The 16727-nt window shown below is 44.9% G+C and overlaps 1 protein-coding gene across 7 annotated transcripts in view; it reads left to right on the plus strand.

Moving 5' to 3' along the window:
* Nucleotides 1–16727, plus strand: part of MYO9A (myosin IXA) — a 167954-nt gene that overhangs the window by 56201 nt on the left and 95026 nt on the right. For 6 of the 7 annotated variants that reach the window (XM_050309995.1, XM_050309999.1, XM_050309998.1 and 3 more), the window contains exons 3-8: nucleotides 2905–2999; nucleotides 6750–6812; nucleotides 8461–8560; nucleotides 11168–11224; nucleotides 14458–14555; nucleotides 16492–16618. In XM_050309995.1, the coding sequence (XP_050165952.1) occupies nucleotides 2905–2999; nucleotides 6750–6812; nucleotides 8461–8560; nucleotides 11168–11224; nucleotides 14458–14555; nucleotides 16492–16618 (540 nt within the window). The remainder of the gene's footprint in view (nucleotides 1–2904; nucleotides 3000–6749; nucleotides 6813–8460; nucleotides 8561–11167; nucleotides 11225–14457; nucleotides 14556–16491; nucleotides 16619–16727) is intronic. The other variant, XM_050310000.1, reaches the window with a different exon arrangement.

Here is a 16727-nt window from a genome sequence, read left to right on the forward strand (position 1 = left end):
AAAACTCTTGGCCATTAATATATTTCTCTTTCTATATAACAAAGACATAATGATGTATTTATTTGTGCCTCTAAGGGTGAGGGCTGGGGACCTTAAATGTGCTGGTAAAGGAGCCTCTGGGATCAGACAGGGACAAGCTTGGAGTGTTTAGCCAGGAAACTGATAATTCCTTTTATCCCTGCCATCCATGGTAACAATCTCTTCGTGCTGTAGGAATGGAGCTGGTGCACCTCTGCCTTCTCCAAGCTTTTGGATCCCAGCACTGCATCCAGAGGGATGCTGGGCTCCTACAGAGGAACGTATTGAGTTTTGTTTCCCGTGCAATGTTGAGCCCTGGCCAGGAAAAGCTTCGGTCTCCCCAAGAATCCTTGGAATGCTGTCACGGAGTTGTTGTCCGTTGAGCTGCTCAGCAGCTTCAAATCAATGACTCAGGAAAGGGCAATAGTGTGAACAGAAGGGAATTTGTTTGAGACAAGTTTTAACTCATTTAGGACTTCTTGGAGGCTGAACTATTCCATTGTGCCCCCCTGCAGAGGAACGTGGTGTCCTGGTGAGGTCTGTGGAGATTAGACATGGATAAACTGAATTAACGGCCCTTTTTTATCGCCCAACAGTCCTGCTGAGGAAACCCAGTGAGGGAACCAACCAAAAATGTCTTAAGTTGTCTCAAATCAAACCCCAGGCCTTTCTTCAGCTCCTTGTTGGCCCGTTCCCAGCATGCCGGGGCCGGGGAGTCACCCGGAGTCTGAAGGAAAAGGCCTGAAAGAGGAATATTATGGGTCATGATTTCTGTAGGCATTTGGGTTATAAAACATAATGTGGTCTGGTGTGTTAATCCTGAAAAAAGCTACTAAAAAAAGAGGAATCTTGCTGTTCCCCACTCCTGTATTTCTCCTCCTTGCTACAGAGTGAAAAGGATTTATTCCCAGGCAAGGCTCTTCCCAAAGAAATCCTGATAAATAGACCTTGTTTCTCTCCATGAGCCATTACTTAAGGTACAAACACAGGGAGTCGAACTAGCAAATCCTTTTAATGTTGTTCTTTGCTTAAGTTCTTTATTAAATTAGATGAAAATTTCTTAAATGATATAAAATATTGCTGCCTCCTGTTTAGGCTGTTCAGGTTCATCTTGCTGCTGGCTCGAGTGAGCAATGTTAATTAGGTGAGCAACGTTAATTAGGTGTACAGAACATTTATTCCTTGCCTTAAGATGCTGTCTTAGATTAGGGATGATCCCATTGCAGGGAAATGCTCATAATTTAATATCATTTAAAACTAATATCCAATTGCAAGGGGCTGCCCTTGCATGTTTTCAGTCTCAACATATTCTGCTTATAAGCTTCTTGCTGTGTCTCTGCTCGCTGAAGTACCTGGGGGACACGTAAATCCTTTGGAAATCTGAAAGAGATCCCATCTTTTAATGCCAAAATGCCTGTTTTGGGGAGAGGGTGAGGATTTTCAGCTCCGGGAGAGTTTTGGAGGCTTCAGTGGATCTGTGGGTATCCTTGGGGATGGGGAGGGGAGGGACACTGGGAGTGGGGAGGATTTTGGGGGGAGAACAAGGAGGAAAAAAGTGTGGGCAGCCTGAAAAGATGTGAATCCTCTGCAGGGGAGTGTTCCTGAGCTGTGACTCTGGAATCATCTCCGGAGCTCTGGAATCGCCTCTCCAGCAGAATCTGCTCGCTCGGCAGGTTTCGGCCATCCCAGAACTTGTTTTAGTCAAATAAAGCGAATTCGTATGCAACAGCTTGAGTTCAAACAAATCCTGGGATTCAAATAGGGGGGGAATCACCTCGTTATTCCGTCGGTGCTTAAATCATTAAATCCCAGCAGACTGTGGAACGAACCAGCCTGGGAAGAACCACGGACCCTGCAGGGACCGGAGGTGTCCGGTGCCCTTCCACCAACATCTCATCTCTTTTGGCCTTTATATTCTGCTTTTAGCTGCAGAGTTAAATCTGCTAAGGTCATTTGAAAAGCTTCAGATTATAGATGTAAAGCCTTTTTAATCTTTTCTAATAAATAGCTGAGTGGGAGCTAAATCTACTGGGAGCTGGACTCTGATGTTAAGCCCCAGCACAAAATGTCTATACATGAGCAACACTTGCAAATTATCTTGAAATTACAATTATCTGAAATAAATCTGGCATAGAAGAAGAGGTGAGTGAGGAAGAAAACCAGTTTAATAAATGAAGCATTAATTGGACCTGGTGCCTTGACAGGTCCTGTCACTGTGGTTTGGGTGATTATTAAAGTGTTTGAGGCACAACTGAAAACAGCAGTTTCAGTTCAGAGATTTCTTCTAAATGGCAAGGAATGACTCTATGCAGTTGGTGCCTCACAGGGTTGGTATAAAACCTTTGCATAATAGACTTAAAAGCGTTTGGATATTGGGAAAGCAAGAGCAGCAAATGGAAACGAGGGTGTCTGAGATGCTGAAATACCCCGAGTTGTGCTGGGGCTGTCTCTGACATTGTTTAACATCTGAGTGGCCTTCAAAGCATTTTTTCCCCCTAATTCCATATATAATTAAAAAGCAGCTTCCTCCAGCTCATTAAAATGTAGAGTCCTGTTGGAGCAGTGCAGGTTTATATTTATTTACATAAATAAAGCACAACTTTAATACAGACTGGAATAACCTTCAATATTAAATTGTTGTGCAACCCGTGCTTGATTTTTAACCAGTGTTTAGCTGCTCTTCATGAATGGAAAACTGCAAAGGAATATGGTCCCCAGGAGCTCGTGGGATTATTTTGTGAACCATTCATCAAACTTTCCCCAACTCCTTTCCATTAATTCTAAATGATAGGAAAATCCCCCAAGTAAGTTGTTAGTGAGATCCATGGGAATAAGGCAAGGTGGTGGCTTTCCCAGAGTAATGATGGCATCTCCTTCTTTCCACAGGCTTTTGGAAATGCAAAAACAGCCCATAACAACAACTCCAGCCGCTTTGGGAAGTTCATCCAAGTGAATTATCAGGAGACGGGCACCGTGCGAGGGTAAGTGGAGTGGGGTGAGGTGCTGGATCTACTCAAACCTAAACCAGCTCTGACAGGGGTACACGGAAAAGAGGTTCATTTTTTTGGCCACTGTTTCCCAAAGTGGAGGCAGGCAAAGACAAATACCTGGGGTTTAGCATATCCAGATCCACTGCTGTGGAGATGGTGGCGTATCTGAGCCGAGGTGGGAACCTGAGCTGGTTCTGAGCCATTGGAACTCTGCTTAATCATGGGCTCAAGTTTATAATGAAGCTGAAAGGCAAATTTTCCTCTTCAGACAAGAGTTAAGGCAGGAAAGGAGAATGTTTTAGCTGGGATGGGTTGGGGCTGGAGCATGGATGGGCAGCAGACGTGGAACGACCGGCCTGGCTCGAGCTCAGGAGGAGAAAGCCAAGGGGAGGGTTTAATCTCTGGCTGTATGATGGTGGCACAGGGGTGAGGGACCAAACTCTTCTTATTAATGCCTAAATCCCCACATGCCTTTGGCTCGGACCTGAAGACTCTCTTTACCCCAGCCCTTGAGCAGTGAAGGCCTCTTCTATTCTCCCAGACCATTGCAAGGAGGCACTTGTCTCCACTGTTGTTCTTCTCAGTTTATTTCAGCAGCTGAAAGGTGAGAGCAGCCCTGGGGAGAGAAGGATTTGGGGGGTGGTGCTGGATGGGAAGCTCAACACACCCTGGAAGCCCAGAGCCTTCCCATGCCCTGGGCTGGTCCCAGCCTGGGCAGGAGGAGAGGGGGGGATTCTGCTCCTCTGCCCCCATCAGGTGAGACCCCACCTGCAGAGCGGCCTCCAGCCCTGGGGAACAACAGCACAAGGACGTGGAGCTGCTGGAGAGAGTCCAGAAGAGGCCACGGAGCTGCTCCAAGGGCTGGAGCCCCTCTGCTCTGGAGCCAGGCTGGGAGAGCTGGGGGTGTTCAGCTGGAGAAGAGAAGCTCCAGGGAGACCTGAGAGCCCCTTCCGGAGCCTAAAGGGGCTCCAGGAGAACTGGAGAGGGACTTCCATCCCTTAGGACAAGGGATGGAAGGGAAGGCCAAGGGGAATGACTTCCCACTGTTGGAGGGCAGGGTTAGATGGGACATTGGGAAGGAATTGTTGGGTGTGAGGGTGGAGAGGCCCTGGCCCAGGTTGGCCAGAGCAGCTGTGGCTGCCCCTCCACAGCAGGGGATGGAACCACCTAAACCCGACCTTCTCTTTGGCTTTAGCCCATTGACACAGGTCATCACCAAGGGACTGGAGCTGGCTCTAAACGAGCAGGGCTTTGTTAACTCTGCTTTTTGTCCAGGTTAATTAATGCAGTTGGAGAAACGCAGAGTAGAAGCGACATTCCAGGGGCTGTGTAATTCCTGCAGCTGGCTCAGAGATCTCTTGCTGGGACTTTGTTGGTATTTGAGAGAATTGCTGCTCAATTTTTTTTGTTATTTTCCAGTAGAACAACGGCACCCCGAGAGCTGCCATTAATTTTGCAGTGAGCTCGGGTTCTCCATGTCCCTTCCTGCTGCTTTTGCATCCTACGTCAAATCTGATGTTCTTTTCCCCCTCCCTTTCTTTAATTCTGCTGCACAGTTCTTTTAAAACCTCATTTTTTAATACCTCCTGGAGCACAGGGGAGCAGGAATCCAACAAATGCCTTAACTCTGTGTTATCCTGACACGATGTGGCAGTGCTGTGGTTGTGGCCTCTATTTATACTTGGCAGAAAGGTGCCTGTAACGTTATATTGATATATTCTGGTTCGTAAAATAAGGGAAATTTTCTCTCCTTTTTAAAAAATGGGCTTTCTTGGCCTTTGGTTGCACGGTGTGATGTGACTGTGCTCTGCTCTAAGCTTGCAGTGCCCCCCCCAGTAAAAATAAAACACATTTAAATAAAAATGTCAGCTCTTCCTGGCATACAGGTTTTTTCCATAAAAAGATTTTTTTTTTTTTTTTAAACTTAGCCCAGATTTTAAGCACAACACAAATCGATTTTTATCCTGTGTTCTGCATATCATTTGCTTTGCTGATGGGACTAATTTGCAGCCCCAGATCAGAATTTTCCTCTCTTCAGAGGTCAGAAATAGCAGAGAACCGACGCTTTCACCCACCCTGGGCTGGGGCATTTTTTTACTCTTAAAAGTTGATTTGATGTAGTTGAAAATGGTAAATAAAAAGAAAACATTTGGAGACATCATCTTTTTAAGACACAATTTGATTCTCCTTTTTATCATCCTGTCCCAGGAGGGGATGGATGTTGTTCCTGGGACGTGGATTCACTAAGCAATGAGCATTTGGCTAAAGCAGCAGTAGAGGGGCATCTACAAAAATTGTATTGAAAAATCCATTAAAAAGAAAATCTAAAATAAAATTTAAAAATTTACAAATTTCCCTCTATTTAAAAACTGGTTTGGACCAGTTGACCTCTAGAAGACTTTTCCCACCTTGTTATTGAGAGTATTTTTGGGGGTGTTATGGTGACTGCCAGGGGCAGGGATGAATGCCAAGGGGATGGATGTGGGGCAGGCTGTTGTCCAGCAGTGTCTGACTTGTTATCCAGTGGGATCCCACCAGTGGGATCTGGGATGCTCTGATATGTTTCTCATTCCTCTGTTCCCTGACCCTGCAGTGAATTCATGGCGCGGCTTGGGAAGGAAAAGTGAGGGATTTAAGAACCCCCCGTACCTGTCAGTGAGGAATATCCACAAACTGTTCTCAGCTTCCCTACAGGAGTAAACCTTTCAGCCAGAGGAATAACACAGCTCTGCTGTCTATCTGTCTTTACTCCTCCTGTCCAGCAAGGCCATCCCGTGGGCAGTTGGATCTGCCACTTCCCAAAAGTTCTACAACTTTCCCAAAAGTTGTCGTAAGAATTTTCGCAGAACCTCTGCAGCACATCCAAATGATTTTTATTTTATTTTTTTAGTGGAAGGAAGGGCCAATTATTTTGATGTAAGTTATAAATAGGTCTGGCTGCCCCATTTGTGTTGGAGCAGTGAGTGTGGAGGCACCTCCTTGTCCAACCATCCCAAGACTCCTTGGGTTTGCTGGTTCCTACGTGGCCCCTACTGTCGGTGCCACATCACTGGGCATCTGTAGCTGGAAAAACACAGCTCCATCATCAGAGTACCACTTAGAGCTCGGGGTTCTAAATCCCTGTCATTACTGGTTAGGGTTGTTTGGAAGAAAAAAACCTGGGGAGGCTCCGCTTAACTCGCCAGGCTTGAACAGAGGATTTAATATGTAAATTGAACATGTTTGTTGGGGAGGCTCTCGGGAGAAAACGTAAACTACAGTAAGGAGCTTTCCCAATTGTTTATTTTTTACTGCAGCCATGAGTTTAGAACTTGAATTTTTGGTGGGAAGTGACTCTCCTGGAAGAGGGAATGGGAATGCAACTAAGTCTCATCTTGCAGAGTTTTGCGGGCAGATATTCCTCGTGTGCACGACTCCTGGGCTGTGAGCAGCTGGACTGGGATGGAACAGGGATCTGAGCTCCTTCCTTGCTGTCAACATTTCTCCCTGCCCGGAGGCTGATGCATCTGAGCTCATGTTTTTCAGATCCAAGTTAGTGTTGGCTTTGTATCAAACCAAAAAAACCTCAAAAGCCAAACATAATATTGGGCTTGTTCTGCCGAGGAAGAAATTTATATAACTAAGTGAAACAAGGCTGCAAGTTCTTTGTGTGGGTACCGAGGCTGAACAGCCCCGGTGACACTGCCTTCGTTTAAGTGGAGTATCAGGTCGAGGGATGACGGTTTTCTTTGTTCCTTGCAGAGCTTATGTGGAAAAGTACCTGCTGGAGAAGTCCCGCCTGGTGTACCAGGAGCACAACGAGCGGTAGGTGCCTCTGTTTTGCCTCCAGTGATGGGTTTGACTCCTGTCTGTGGCACAGATGCCTTAAACGCCTGCTTGAGCAGGATTTCCACGCTCCTGACCCTGTGCTGCAAAGAGAAATGATGCATCTTCTGTCTCAGTGTTTATGTTTTGTTGTTTAGGGAGAGCTGTGCCACCCGGAGAAAGTGAACTCCGTTATTTTATCAACAGCCTTTGGTTTATTGGGTTGGGTGGGAAGGGACCTTAAAGACCATCTTGTTCCTGCTGTGGGCAGGGAACCTTCCAGCAGAATATTGTCAGATTTTGTTTCTATTTTCACTGTGTTTCTGATTCATGTCAGATGGGCTCTTACATCCCATGTGGTTTTTTGTGCAACTTGTGAGCTGTTTATTATCTAATTTGGGGGGGGGGAGGGGAGAAGATGCTGTTTTAATTCTGTTTCACAGTTCTTAACACACTGGAACCTTCCAAGGGGCCTCTAGAAAAAGCCAAAATTATATAGAATTGATGCGAATTGTTCTTTCCTAATTGCAACATCTTATTTGTTGGATATTCCTCTCCTCTCTCAGTAATTAATACTCCAATTTTAAATAATTTTTCTCCTTCTTGTTGCCTTTCAACTCTTGGCACTTCTGTCTGTGTTTCTCCTTGGAGACAGATGTGTGAGGAGTTTTCTGGAATGCTCCAGGGCTGATCCTGGAGTTAAAGAGCATCTTCAGCCCTGACAAATGTCCTCTTGGGTGTTGCAAGATGATTAAACTCGGATCCTCTTGGAAAGCATCCAATATGAAAGCAAAGTTTTAATTTTAGAAAGAAATAGTGTTAATCTGTGGTAGGGTTGTCTGGAAGCAGAACAGCTGAGTGTCCCTGGGGTGGGTTTAGCATCAGGAATATTCAAGCATTTGGAATATTTGAGCAGCCATAAAAATTGAAGATTTTTCAGTTGTGTCTTATTGAAATGCAACTGCAGAGTTGTTACCTTTTTAATGGTAATAAGGTATTAAAAATAGTAATTCCTGCACTGCAAGGAAATCTGTTGGGATTCTAATAAAGGAAGGTGGAGCTGGGCGGGGGGTGTCGGGCTCTGCTCCCAGGGACAAAGGGACAGGATGAGAAGGAACAACCTCAAGCTGTGCCAGGGGAGGTTCAGGTTGGCCATCAGGAGGAATTTCTTCATGGAAAGGGTTATCAGGCATTGGAAGGGGCTGCCCAGGGAGGTGGTGGAGTCCCCATCCCTGGAGGTGTCCAAGGAAGGCCTGGCCGTGGCACTCAGTGCTCTGGGCTGGGGGACAAGGTGGGGATCAGGCACGGAGTGGACTCGGTGACCTTGGAGGTCTTTTCCAACCTCAGTGATCCTGGGATTCTGTCAAATACAGACACATGGTTCTGAAGGAAAACGTGAGACCCCAGCTCGGAATTCTTTAAGCAGATTCTAGGGCAGTGGATGCCCTTGGATGGAAAAGAGGGATCACATTCTCCATGACTTCATGGAATCCTTTCCATACCCACACGGTGGGTACGAACCATCTCCATGTTGTGTCAGCTCCGAGTTTGGAAGCTGCAGACTCAGGTTCTGAGCTTTCCATCCCTCCCTGCTTGGTGCTGCAGTTTATTTTCAGGTCTAACATGTTTTTTTTTCCTTTGTCCCCAGGAACTACCATGTATTTTATTACCTTCTGGCAGGAGCCAGCGAGGAGGAGAGATCAGCATTTCATCTGAAGCAGCCAGAGGAATATCATTACCTCAACCAGGTGGGAATTCTATCCAGGAATACAATACAGGGCCTTGCCTTTTCTACTGCTGACATATAATGCTAATAAAGAAAAGGGGTGGAGTAGTAAAAATAGGTTTTCCTAATGCTTTACAGGAAGTCTCCCATCACTGGAAATAATTCCTCCTCAACAATGTGAACACCTGGTAGTGTGGGGGAAATAATCAGTGTTTTCCCTCCCTGGGATATGTTAAATATATGGAGGTTTTAATTGTTGGAGGGAGAAACAGTAATAATTTCTCTGTTATCTGTGTGAATGTTGTTTCCTCATTAACATCTGTCTACTGAGCAGCAGGAAGGGGGAAATGTGGGACACTTGGATATAACCCCTTGCATGAGGTAGTTCTAATCCTGTAGCTTGCTGGCTGGCTTTGAATTTAACAATTAATAGAAATCAAACCACAGCAACCATTGAAAATCTGGGAATTAAGAATTAATGAGGTGTTACCAACAGCCAAATAAACTCAGCTTTTATGATAATAACTTTATAATAAACTGATTGACTTCAGGTGTTTAAGCAGTTGTCCACTGGTGCTTGGGGACAGGGACTTCAGAGAGCAAAAGGAGGAATATGTGAGGGAGGAGTTATAACATCTCTTGATTTTAACTGATCATAATTTTCTTGGCCCTGAAACATGAGGAGCAATGAAGAGTGGTTTGACCCACAAGCTGGAGAGAAACTTGGACCCACAGCTCAGCCCAAATGGCCTTTGGTCTTTCTAGAGATACGATTTCCCTCTGGAATAATCTCAATTACCAGAGGGCTTCTTAAAGATCTTTTTAAAGATCAATACCAGAATCCATTGTCCCGTTAGCAACTCCCACCCTGGAGTGGCAGGACTGGGAAATCTGCCCAAACAAGGAGCACACCAAGAGCTGCAGGCTCTTTGCTGCCTGTTGGAGCCTCAGGCACATTTGTTGGAGAACATGATGTGGTCTCCAGCACTATCTGTGCTGCGGTTTTGCGGCAGGAACGTGCCAAGATGGAATGTTTTGGCACATTCCAAGGTTTTGTTGGGCCATCCAGTTGTCTGGTGTTAGTGGAAAACATTGCTTTTAATTACAGCCCCCTTTTTTTTTTTTTAATATAATAGCACTTTAAGAGCATTAATATTGTAAGTAAAATCAGAGATCTGATGGCACATGGTAGGTGGAACCAGGGAAATGTTACAATTTAGGGTGAAATGTTTCTTTTAATCTAAATGAAGGTTTGGTGGGAGAAGTAGGCTGGGGAAGGATGCTGAGATACCTCCAGTGGAGGAGGGGAGCGGAGTATGGACTTCCCTGCACATGATGACAGTCTGAGTTTTCAGGTTTTTGGGGTTTTTTACTTTTAATAATTAGAGTTGGAGAGACCATTTACCACTGTGGACTTATGGGAAAATGGTACCTTTAGATGTGGGCAGGGCATGGTTTCACATTCAGACCATCTGACAGTGCAGGATCAACCTTTCCCTGCCCTACAGGCAAAGGGGAAAAGGAAAATAAGGAAAACAAAGGAAAAAGAGACAGTGGAGAAATGGAAAGAGATATTTGGGAACCATATCAGGGGGAAATTAGAAAATGAGCCTTGAGCATTTCCAGTCACTTCTTAACTGTGTCCTGGAGAAGTCCCTGCCTTTTAAAAGTGAAAAGAACCAGGAAATGAAGTGTTCGACTGAAAATGAAATATTAATATTGAGAAACCATAACGTATTTGAACCCCTCAAGTGCAGGGGTGACTCAGTCCTTGAGTTGGGATTCTCTGTCTCCTCCCGGTGTGTTCTGACACAACGTGCACTTTGCACTGCAGAGCAGAAATAACCCAGTCAGAGATTGCACCAAACTCTGCTGCTCCTCAGGTTACTGGGCTGGGAATACAGGGAGCAGGTTGGAAATACAGACTTAAATAGTTTTTTAGACACAAATTGACTTTAACTATTGCCTGAGTTCTGGTGAGTTCTCCATCTCCCACTCCGATGGCAGGTGCACCCACCTCTGTGTACTCTGCAACTCACTGAATATTTTCTGTGCTGGTTATTTACCTTTCTCCATTTCTAAATCAGTGGTTTGCAGGTTTAGATCCTTATTTTGAACTCCTCAGGAACTCTGGGGCCAAGTTTCTCTCCCTCCTGGAACTGGTCACTGATGTGCCTCGACTTCTCTCAACTCCACCTCTGTCTGATTGGAAAAAGACACAAATTCCTAAAAAGCTTTGGAATGCTGCTGGAAGAATCTCACTTTTGCAGCACTTACATGTACCTGGAGCAGAGGTTGAGAGTAGAAACCAAGCAAATCTGCTCTTCAGTGGGATTTTTCCATCAGTGGTCCTTCAGCTTCAGGTAAAGCAAAGGTTTCTTCAACTCTGGAGAAAAAGAAAAGTTTTTCAAACCCATTAAGCTTCTTATGTGAGAGAGCAACACTGTGAGCACGAATCAGCACCAGGAATGCAGAAGGATTATAAATCTTACCTGAAAAAAATCCGAGGTAGGAACGATGAAAAGATTCTTGTCCTCGAAGAGTCGCCGTCGCTACCCTGCTCAGGGAGCAGGTCGTGGGGGTTGTGTGGGGTCTGGGCACTACTTAACCCGCTCTGCCTTGCTTTCAGATGACAAAGAAACCCCTCAGCCAGAGCTGGGATGATTATTGCTATGACTCTGAGCCGGTCAGTACCAGAACCCGTGTGGGCCGTGTTGCTGGGGCAGGGCTGCTCTCCCTGGGGGAGCAAAGCCAGCCTGAGCTTAACCCATTAACTCCCCTCTGCCCTGCAGTGCTCCTGCTTGTGATGGTCCAGTTGGTTTTCTCCATCGCCCTTTTTGGGTTCCTTCCATCTGGAAAGCTGCTCTTTGTCTTAGTCATCTTAGTTTTACAGACTAAGGGGGTTTTGTTCCTTCTTGATAGTAAGACGGGATGATTTATGGGAATTGTGATGTGGCAGCAACATGAAAATTGAAATTCCTTCCTGAAAAACAGCAGATCAGCCTCTTGCAGCCCCAAGAGAAGCATCAGTTCGTGCTGGTCTCCGGCTTCCAGGGGAAAACAAACCAAAAACACCCCCCAACCATCTGTGAGAAAATCAAATCCTGATATTGTTCAGAGTGCAAAAACAATTCCTTTTCCTGAGATACTTCTGCTGACACGATCATCCTTTCCATGTAGATCACCCCAAAAAGGGCAATGGGGAAGCTTCTCCCTGTTCAGCTGGTTACGTGCTTTGGGGTCTGTGTGGCCCATGGTGCTCCCTGGGCTCTGTCCTGCATGTGGGAGCATGTTTGGGATCAGCTGCCTGTGGTTCCCGCTCATTTTGCTGTGTGCTTGATGGTTGCCAAGCTCTTGCTGATGCATCTGGAAGAGTAAGGGGTGATCTGTGAAAGGGCTGGGCTTCACTCAGGCTAAGTAAGTGTCTAAACAGCCAAGATTTCCCTGCAAAGTCCGTAGAGGAGGGGGAGGGAAAGGGGATCTAACCCTCCCAATGTTAAAAATGTGGGATATTGGATTGGCATCCTTAATCCATCAACATCCTTGGGAGTCCTGCAGGAGCAGGGAGTGCTGAGTAGATGCTGTTCTAAATGCACTTTATAAGTTGCAAAGCCCGTGGTTGCTTTAGGGTTGGGTTGGGACAATTTCCTGGAGAAATTACGATTAAAACAGCCCCAAACCCACGTGTCATTACAATTTGACCGTTCAGCTGTTTAGGATCGTTTTATTTGGGATCATTTGCTGTGATAATCCTGGGAAATAACATCTTTGCTTCAGCTGATGAGTCACTCTCAAGCCTACCCTGGAGCTCTCCCCACCTCCATGGATTCAACCCACTACAGGTGGATGGTTTATAAAGCAACTCTATTTTATCCTCTTTAAACTTTCCGTGGAAATCCATGGATGTGAGGATGGGAATCAGGGGACCCCCTTTTACTGGGAAGCTAATTGCCCTGGCAGGACATTTGGTCTGTGGGGATGGACTTGTCCGCTCGAATCTCAAGGAAACTTCTCTCATCTATAATTATCATCCCTTTCTCATCCATCAGGAAGCGGTACTGGGCTGGAACGCTGCGGAGAGCATCCGCTTTTAGGGAGAGAACTTACTAAAAGCCTTTCCATGCGGATTAATGAGTCGGGCAATTGTTATGTAAATCATCAATTAAATTGCCTTCGGCTGAGATTGTGCCACTTCTGAGCCGTCCCTGGGATTTGCTGTTGACTCGTGACTTCATTTTGGAGGAACGGTGCCAGCAGATGGAAACGGCCCCTGGAATGTGCACTGCCACCAAAAGCACCCCTTGGTGTCTTTACAAAAAGCTTTCAAAAGGCCTGATTTGCAGAATTTGTGGGTTTATTGTTGTCCTGCCCACCCCACATCCCACCAGAACAGGTGTGGAAATGCACCCAAGTTCTCCTCAGCATCAGTGCAGTGGCTGAGGAAGCCAAGGCTGGAGTTCAGGAGGGACAACTCCTTATCCTGAAGTTCTGTGGTGTCAATAACCACATTGATGACGCTCCATAGTGTGGGTGTCTTTGTGCTCCTTTGGACACACAGCTCTTAAAAATGGGCATTTTCAACCTTCTCCTACTAAAAGGTGAAAATGTCCCTCTTCTAAGGAGCGTTTCCTAACTCAGGCATGTTCTTTTCTCCTTTCAGCCCCTGTGCTTTAAGTGGTTTTCCTGTTCAACAGCTCCAAATTCCCTTTGTCCATGGAGCATTAACTTGTCCCTGGGGACAATTGATTCCAAATTGTCGATTTTCTTGTCCAGTTGCTCTTCTCTGGCTTTTAGTCAAGAGGAGGGCACAGCTGTGGGGTAGTCTCCTCTGTTGTAACAAACATTTAAACTATAGAGATAACATAATATATAATAATATTATTATTTAAATACAAAAGCAATATAAATAAAGATTTTCAATAAAGATTTCCCCCTTAATCAGTAGCTCTGGCTGTAATGATGCTGATACAGTTGTGAGGCTTTAAATGCTGCAAGACACAGAGCTGCTACTATAAAATAACCTCATTCTCTATATTCTGTATTTATGGTTTATTTTCTGGGCTACAAGGGAGTCCAAGTGTCTTCCCAAGTATTCACATAACCTATTTATTCCAGAATTTCCAAGTTATTTACTCAAATTTTTGCTTGGGTGATAAATGTGATTTACAGGAAAAGGATCAACACAAATTATGTGGATTCAGTTTTTTAATTAATTGAAAGGTAAAATTTTTATTTTTATTATTTTGGTAGATTTTTAATAGAATTTTTTAGAATTTATAGAATTTTAACAGAATTTATTTATCCCTGGAGTAACTTGCAGAAAGTCTCTGTAGAAGTGTTAATAAAATATTCTGAGCATTATCTGAAAAAACTAAACTGTTCAGACACACAAAGAGCCTCCAAGAAGTATAAAATATCTTGGATTTCAGATTCTCCCAATGCCTGCATTTTTAGATAACTTCCCTGGAATTAGAATAAAGTTTGTGAAAAACAAATCTAAAGCTTTCCCACACAGGGTTTAATTCACTGATAATTGACATGAAATTATGTGGATTTTTTTTTAAAACTGAATTTTTCCTCTTTAGTTATAGGAATTTTTAATGGACCAGGACTCATTATGGAAGAAACTGCCTGCAAATAGGAAACAAATTTCATCTGGTTGTTAATTCACAGCCCTTTTGTGAGTTGTCCCACACTGCCAAGCAACTCATCTTGTGTTAGAGGTTAAACCTGGGAAATAAGGATGTATCTCCAGGAAAAATTAGCCCAAAATGTAATTTTTCCAGTCCCAGCTTGGAAGTGTTGCTGATCAGAGGCTTGGAGGTCACACAGGGATGTTTCTGGAGTGCTGACTTGGCCATCTGGACGCGTCCTGAGTTAATTTCTCCTGGTGCTCACTCCTTGTGTTGGAATTTCCAGGATTGCTTCTCGGTGGAAGGGGAGGACTTGAAGCACGACTTTGAGCGGTTGCAGCTGGCCATGGAGATGGTGGGATTCCTGCCCAAGACACGCAGACAGTGAGTTCATTTTCCATGCTATTGGCTGAGGTCACCTCCCTCCATAACGGCCTGACCTGAGTGAACGTGACCCTTGGGAAGGAGCTGTGGCTGCTCCATCCCTGGAGGTGTCCAAGGCCAGGCTGGACGGGGTTTGAAGAACCTGGGACAGTGGAAGGTGTCCCTGCCCATGGCAGGGGCTGGAATGAGTTGAGTTTAAGGTCCCTCCCAGCCCAAGCCGTTCAGTGATTCCATGATCGTTGCCGTAGTTAACGATTCTCCTCATGCAAATGGAGCGTTGGCAGAACTTGACATGTTCAAGTATTTTTCAACTCTTCATGAATAGTCATGGCTTACTCTGCATGTCATGAATCCAGATCCTGGTTTAATCAGAAATCCTGATTATCGTTCATCAAACTTAACCCTTTGCAGGCAGTTGCAGCTCTGTAGACTCATTTTTTTCTCCCTAATTCACTGGAAGTGCTGGTTGGAAAACTGGACTTTTTACTTAGATTGCAGTACAGCACCTTCCACTGACTGCAGGGATTTCTGTGAGGCTCATCTTCAGCCAAACCCACAAGATAATTCCTCTCATGTTGATTGTTGGCTTGAAAGTCTTGAGTAGGTTGGGATGAATTTGACATAAAAAAATTACCACAAAGACATTTTCACCCAACCAGCGATTTTCAGCAGCTCATCCTTTATCCCCCACTTGTAACAAATCAATTCTGAAATTAAAACTGCTTTTTCTCTATCTGTCTCACACACATGGATAAACCCAGGAATACAAACTTCCAGTGTGAGCAGCTTCTTTTATCAGGTTTCAAGCGACAAGGTTTGTTGAGGGTGCAGTGAGGGGGTTTAATTGCCAGAGTAAAGAAATCACTCAGTGTCAGGACTCAGCAGAGCTGGATGGCACAGTAAATTCACACTTTTGGTTTACTGTGCAGTGATTTTTCCTTGTGTTTCTCCTGGTGAATTTTGCTTGTCAAAAATAAAGCCGGTTCCTCACTATATGAGCAAATTTATTTTGCTTGGGGTTGTACATCTGTAGCACTGATAAGGAACCACTATCAGCTGAGCTTTGAAAAGGCAGTTTAAATATTACTGTACTCTTATAAGTAGCTTTTTTATACCAAAGTATGGGGTTTCACCTCTGTGGAAACAGAGAAATGTTAATAATTGCATCTCTGTAATTCATGATAAGGAATCAGCACCTCCAGTTTGGAGAGAAGGAAGGACTGGCTTGCAGAAGTGAAGGGGGGTTGTCCAGGCTGGTGGCGTGGCTGGGAATCAAATTGGGGTTAGTGACTTTTAACTCCCCAGAGAGGGTAGGAAGAGGGACAGGTAGGGTTTATAGCTGAAGTCAGCCATGACTCAGGAGTTAGACTCAATGATCCTTTTGTGTCCCTTCAAACTCAGGATATTCCTATTTTTCTGGAGTTGGATAGAACTTAAAAGTGACCAAATTGCCCCCCAGACTGGAAAATTGGCTGGATAAATTCACTTCTCTCTCAGTTGCTTATATATTATGAAAGCCTGTTATTTTTGCCTGTTTTGTGTAGGCTTCCTATGTCGACCTAGATGGGAGAGGACAAATGTGTGCCAGGGGACTAAGGAGGGTCACCTGCCTGGCCGAGCCCACCATTCCCCTTCACTTAGGCAGTTGCACGATAAATATTTCATCTGGGTATCAAGATCACTCGAGGATCTCTGTTTTTCTTCCAACATGGGGGTCATTTTGTAACCATGGCTTTGATGTGATTTTCAGGGAAAGCACAGCAGGGCAAGGCTGGCACTTGACTGAGTGAAAACCTCTTTGACATGAGTTGGATCGGACACTTCAGATTGAAAATGAGAGGAAGGAGCCAAATAGGAAGATGGCCCTTGGAGATTTTTTGAATTTACTTTATGAAAAAACAACTGAGTGAAAATGAATTCTCTGTGTTTCCTGTAGGATCTTCTCTCTCCTGTCAGCCATCCTGCACCTGGGGAACATCCGCTACAAAAAGAAGACCTACAGGGATGACTCCATTGATATTTGTAACCCTGAAATCCTGCCTGTTGTGTCGGAGCTGCTGGAGGTAAGGCTTGGCTTTTCCTCCTGGTGTGTCCCCACCTGATGAGCCACCTCTGGTTTATACCAGAATTTATTCCTGGTTTCACTGCAGAGTAAGCTGTCCTGTGTTACCT

Source organism: Myiozetetes cayanensis, unplaced genomic scaffold, assembly GCF_022539395.1.
Source record: "Myiozetetes cayanensis isolate MyiCay16 unplaced genomic scaffold, myiCay2020 scf14, whole genome shotgun sequence".
NCBI classification, from domain to species: domain Eukaryota; kingdom Metazoa; phylum Chordata; class Aves; order Passeriformes; family Tyrannidae; genus Myiozetetes; species Myiozetetes cayanensis.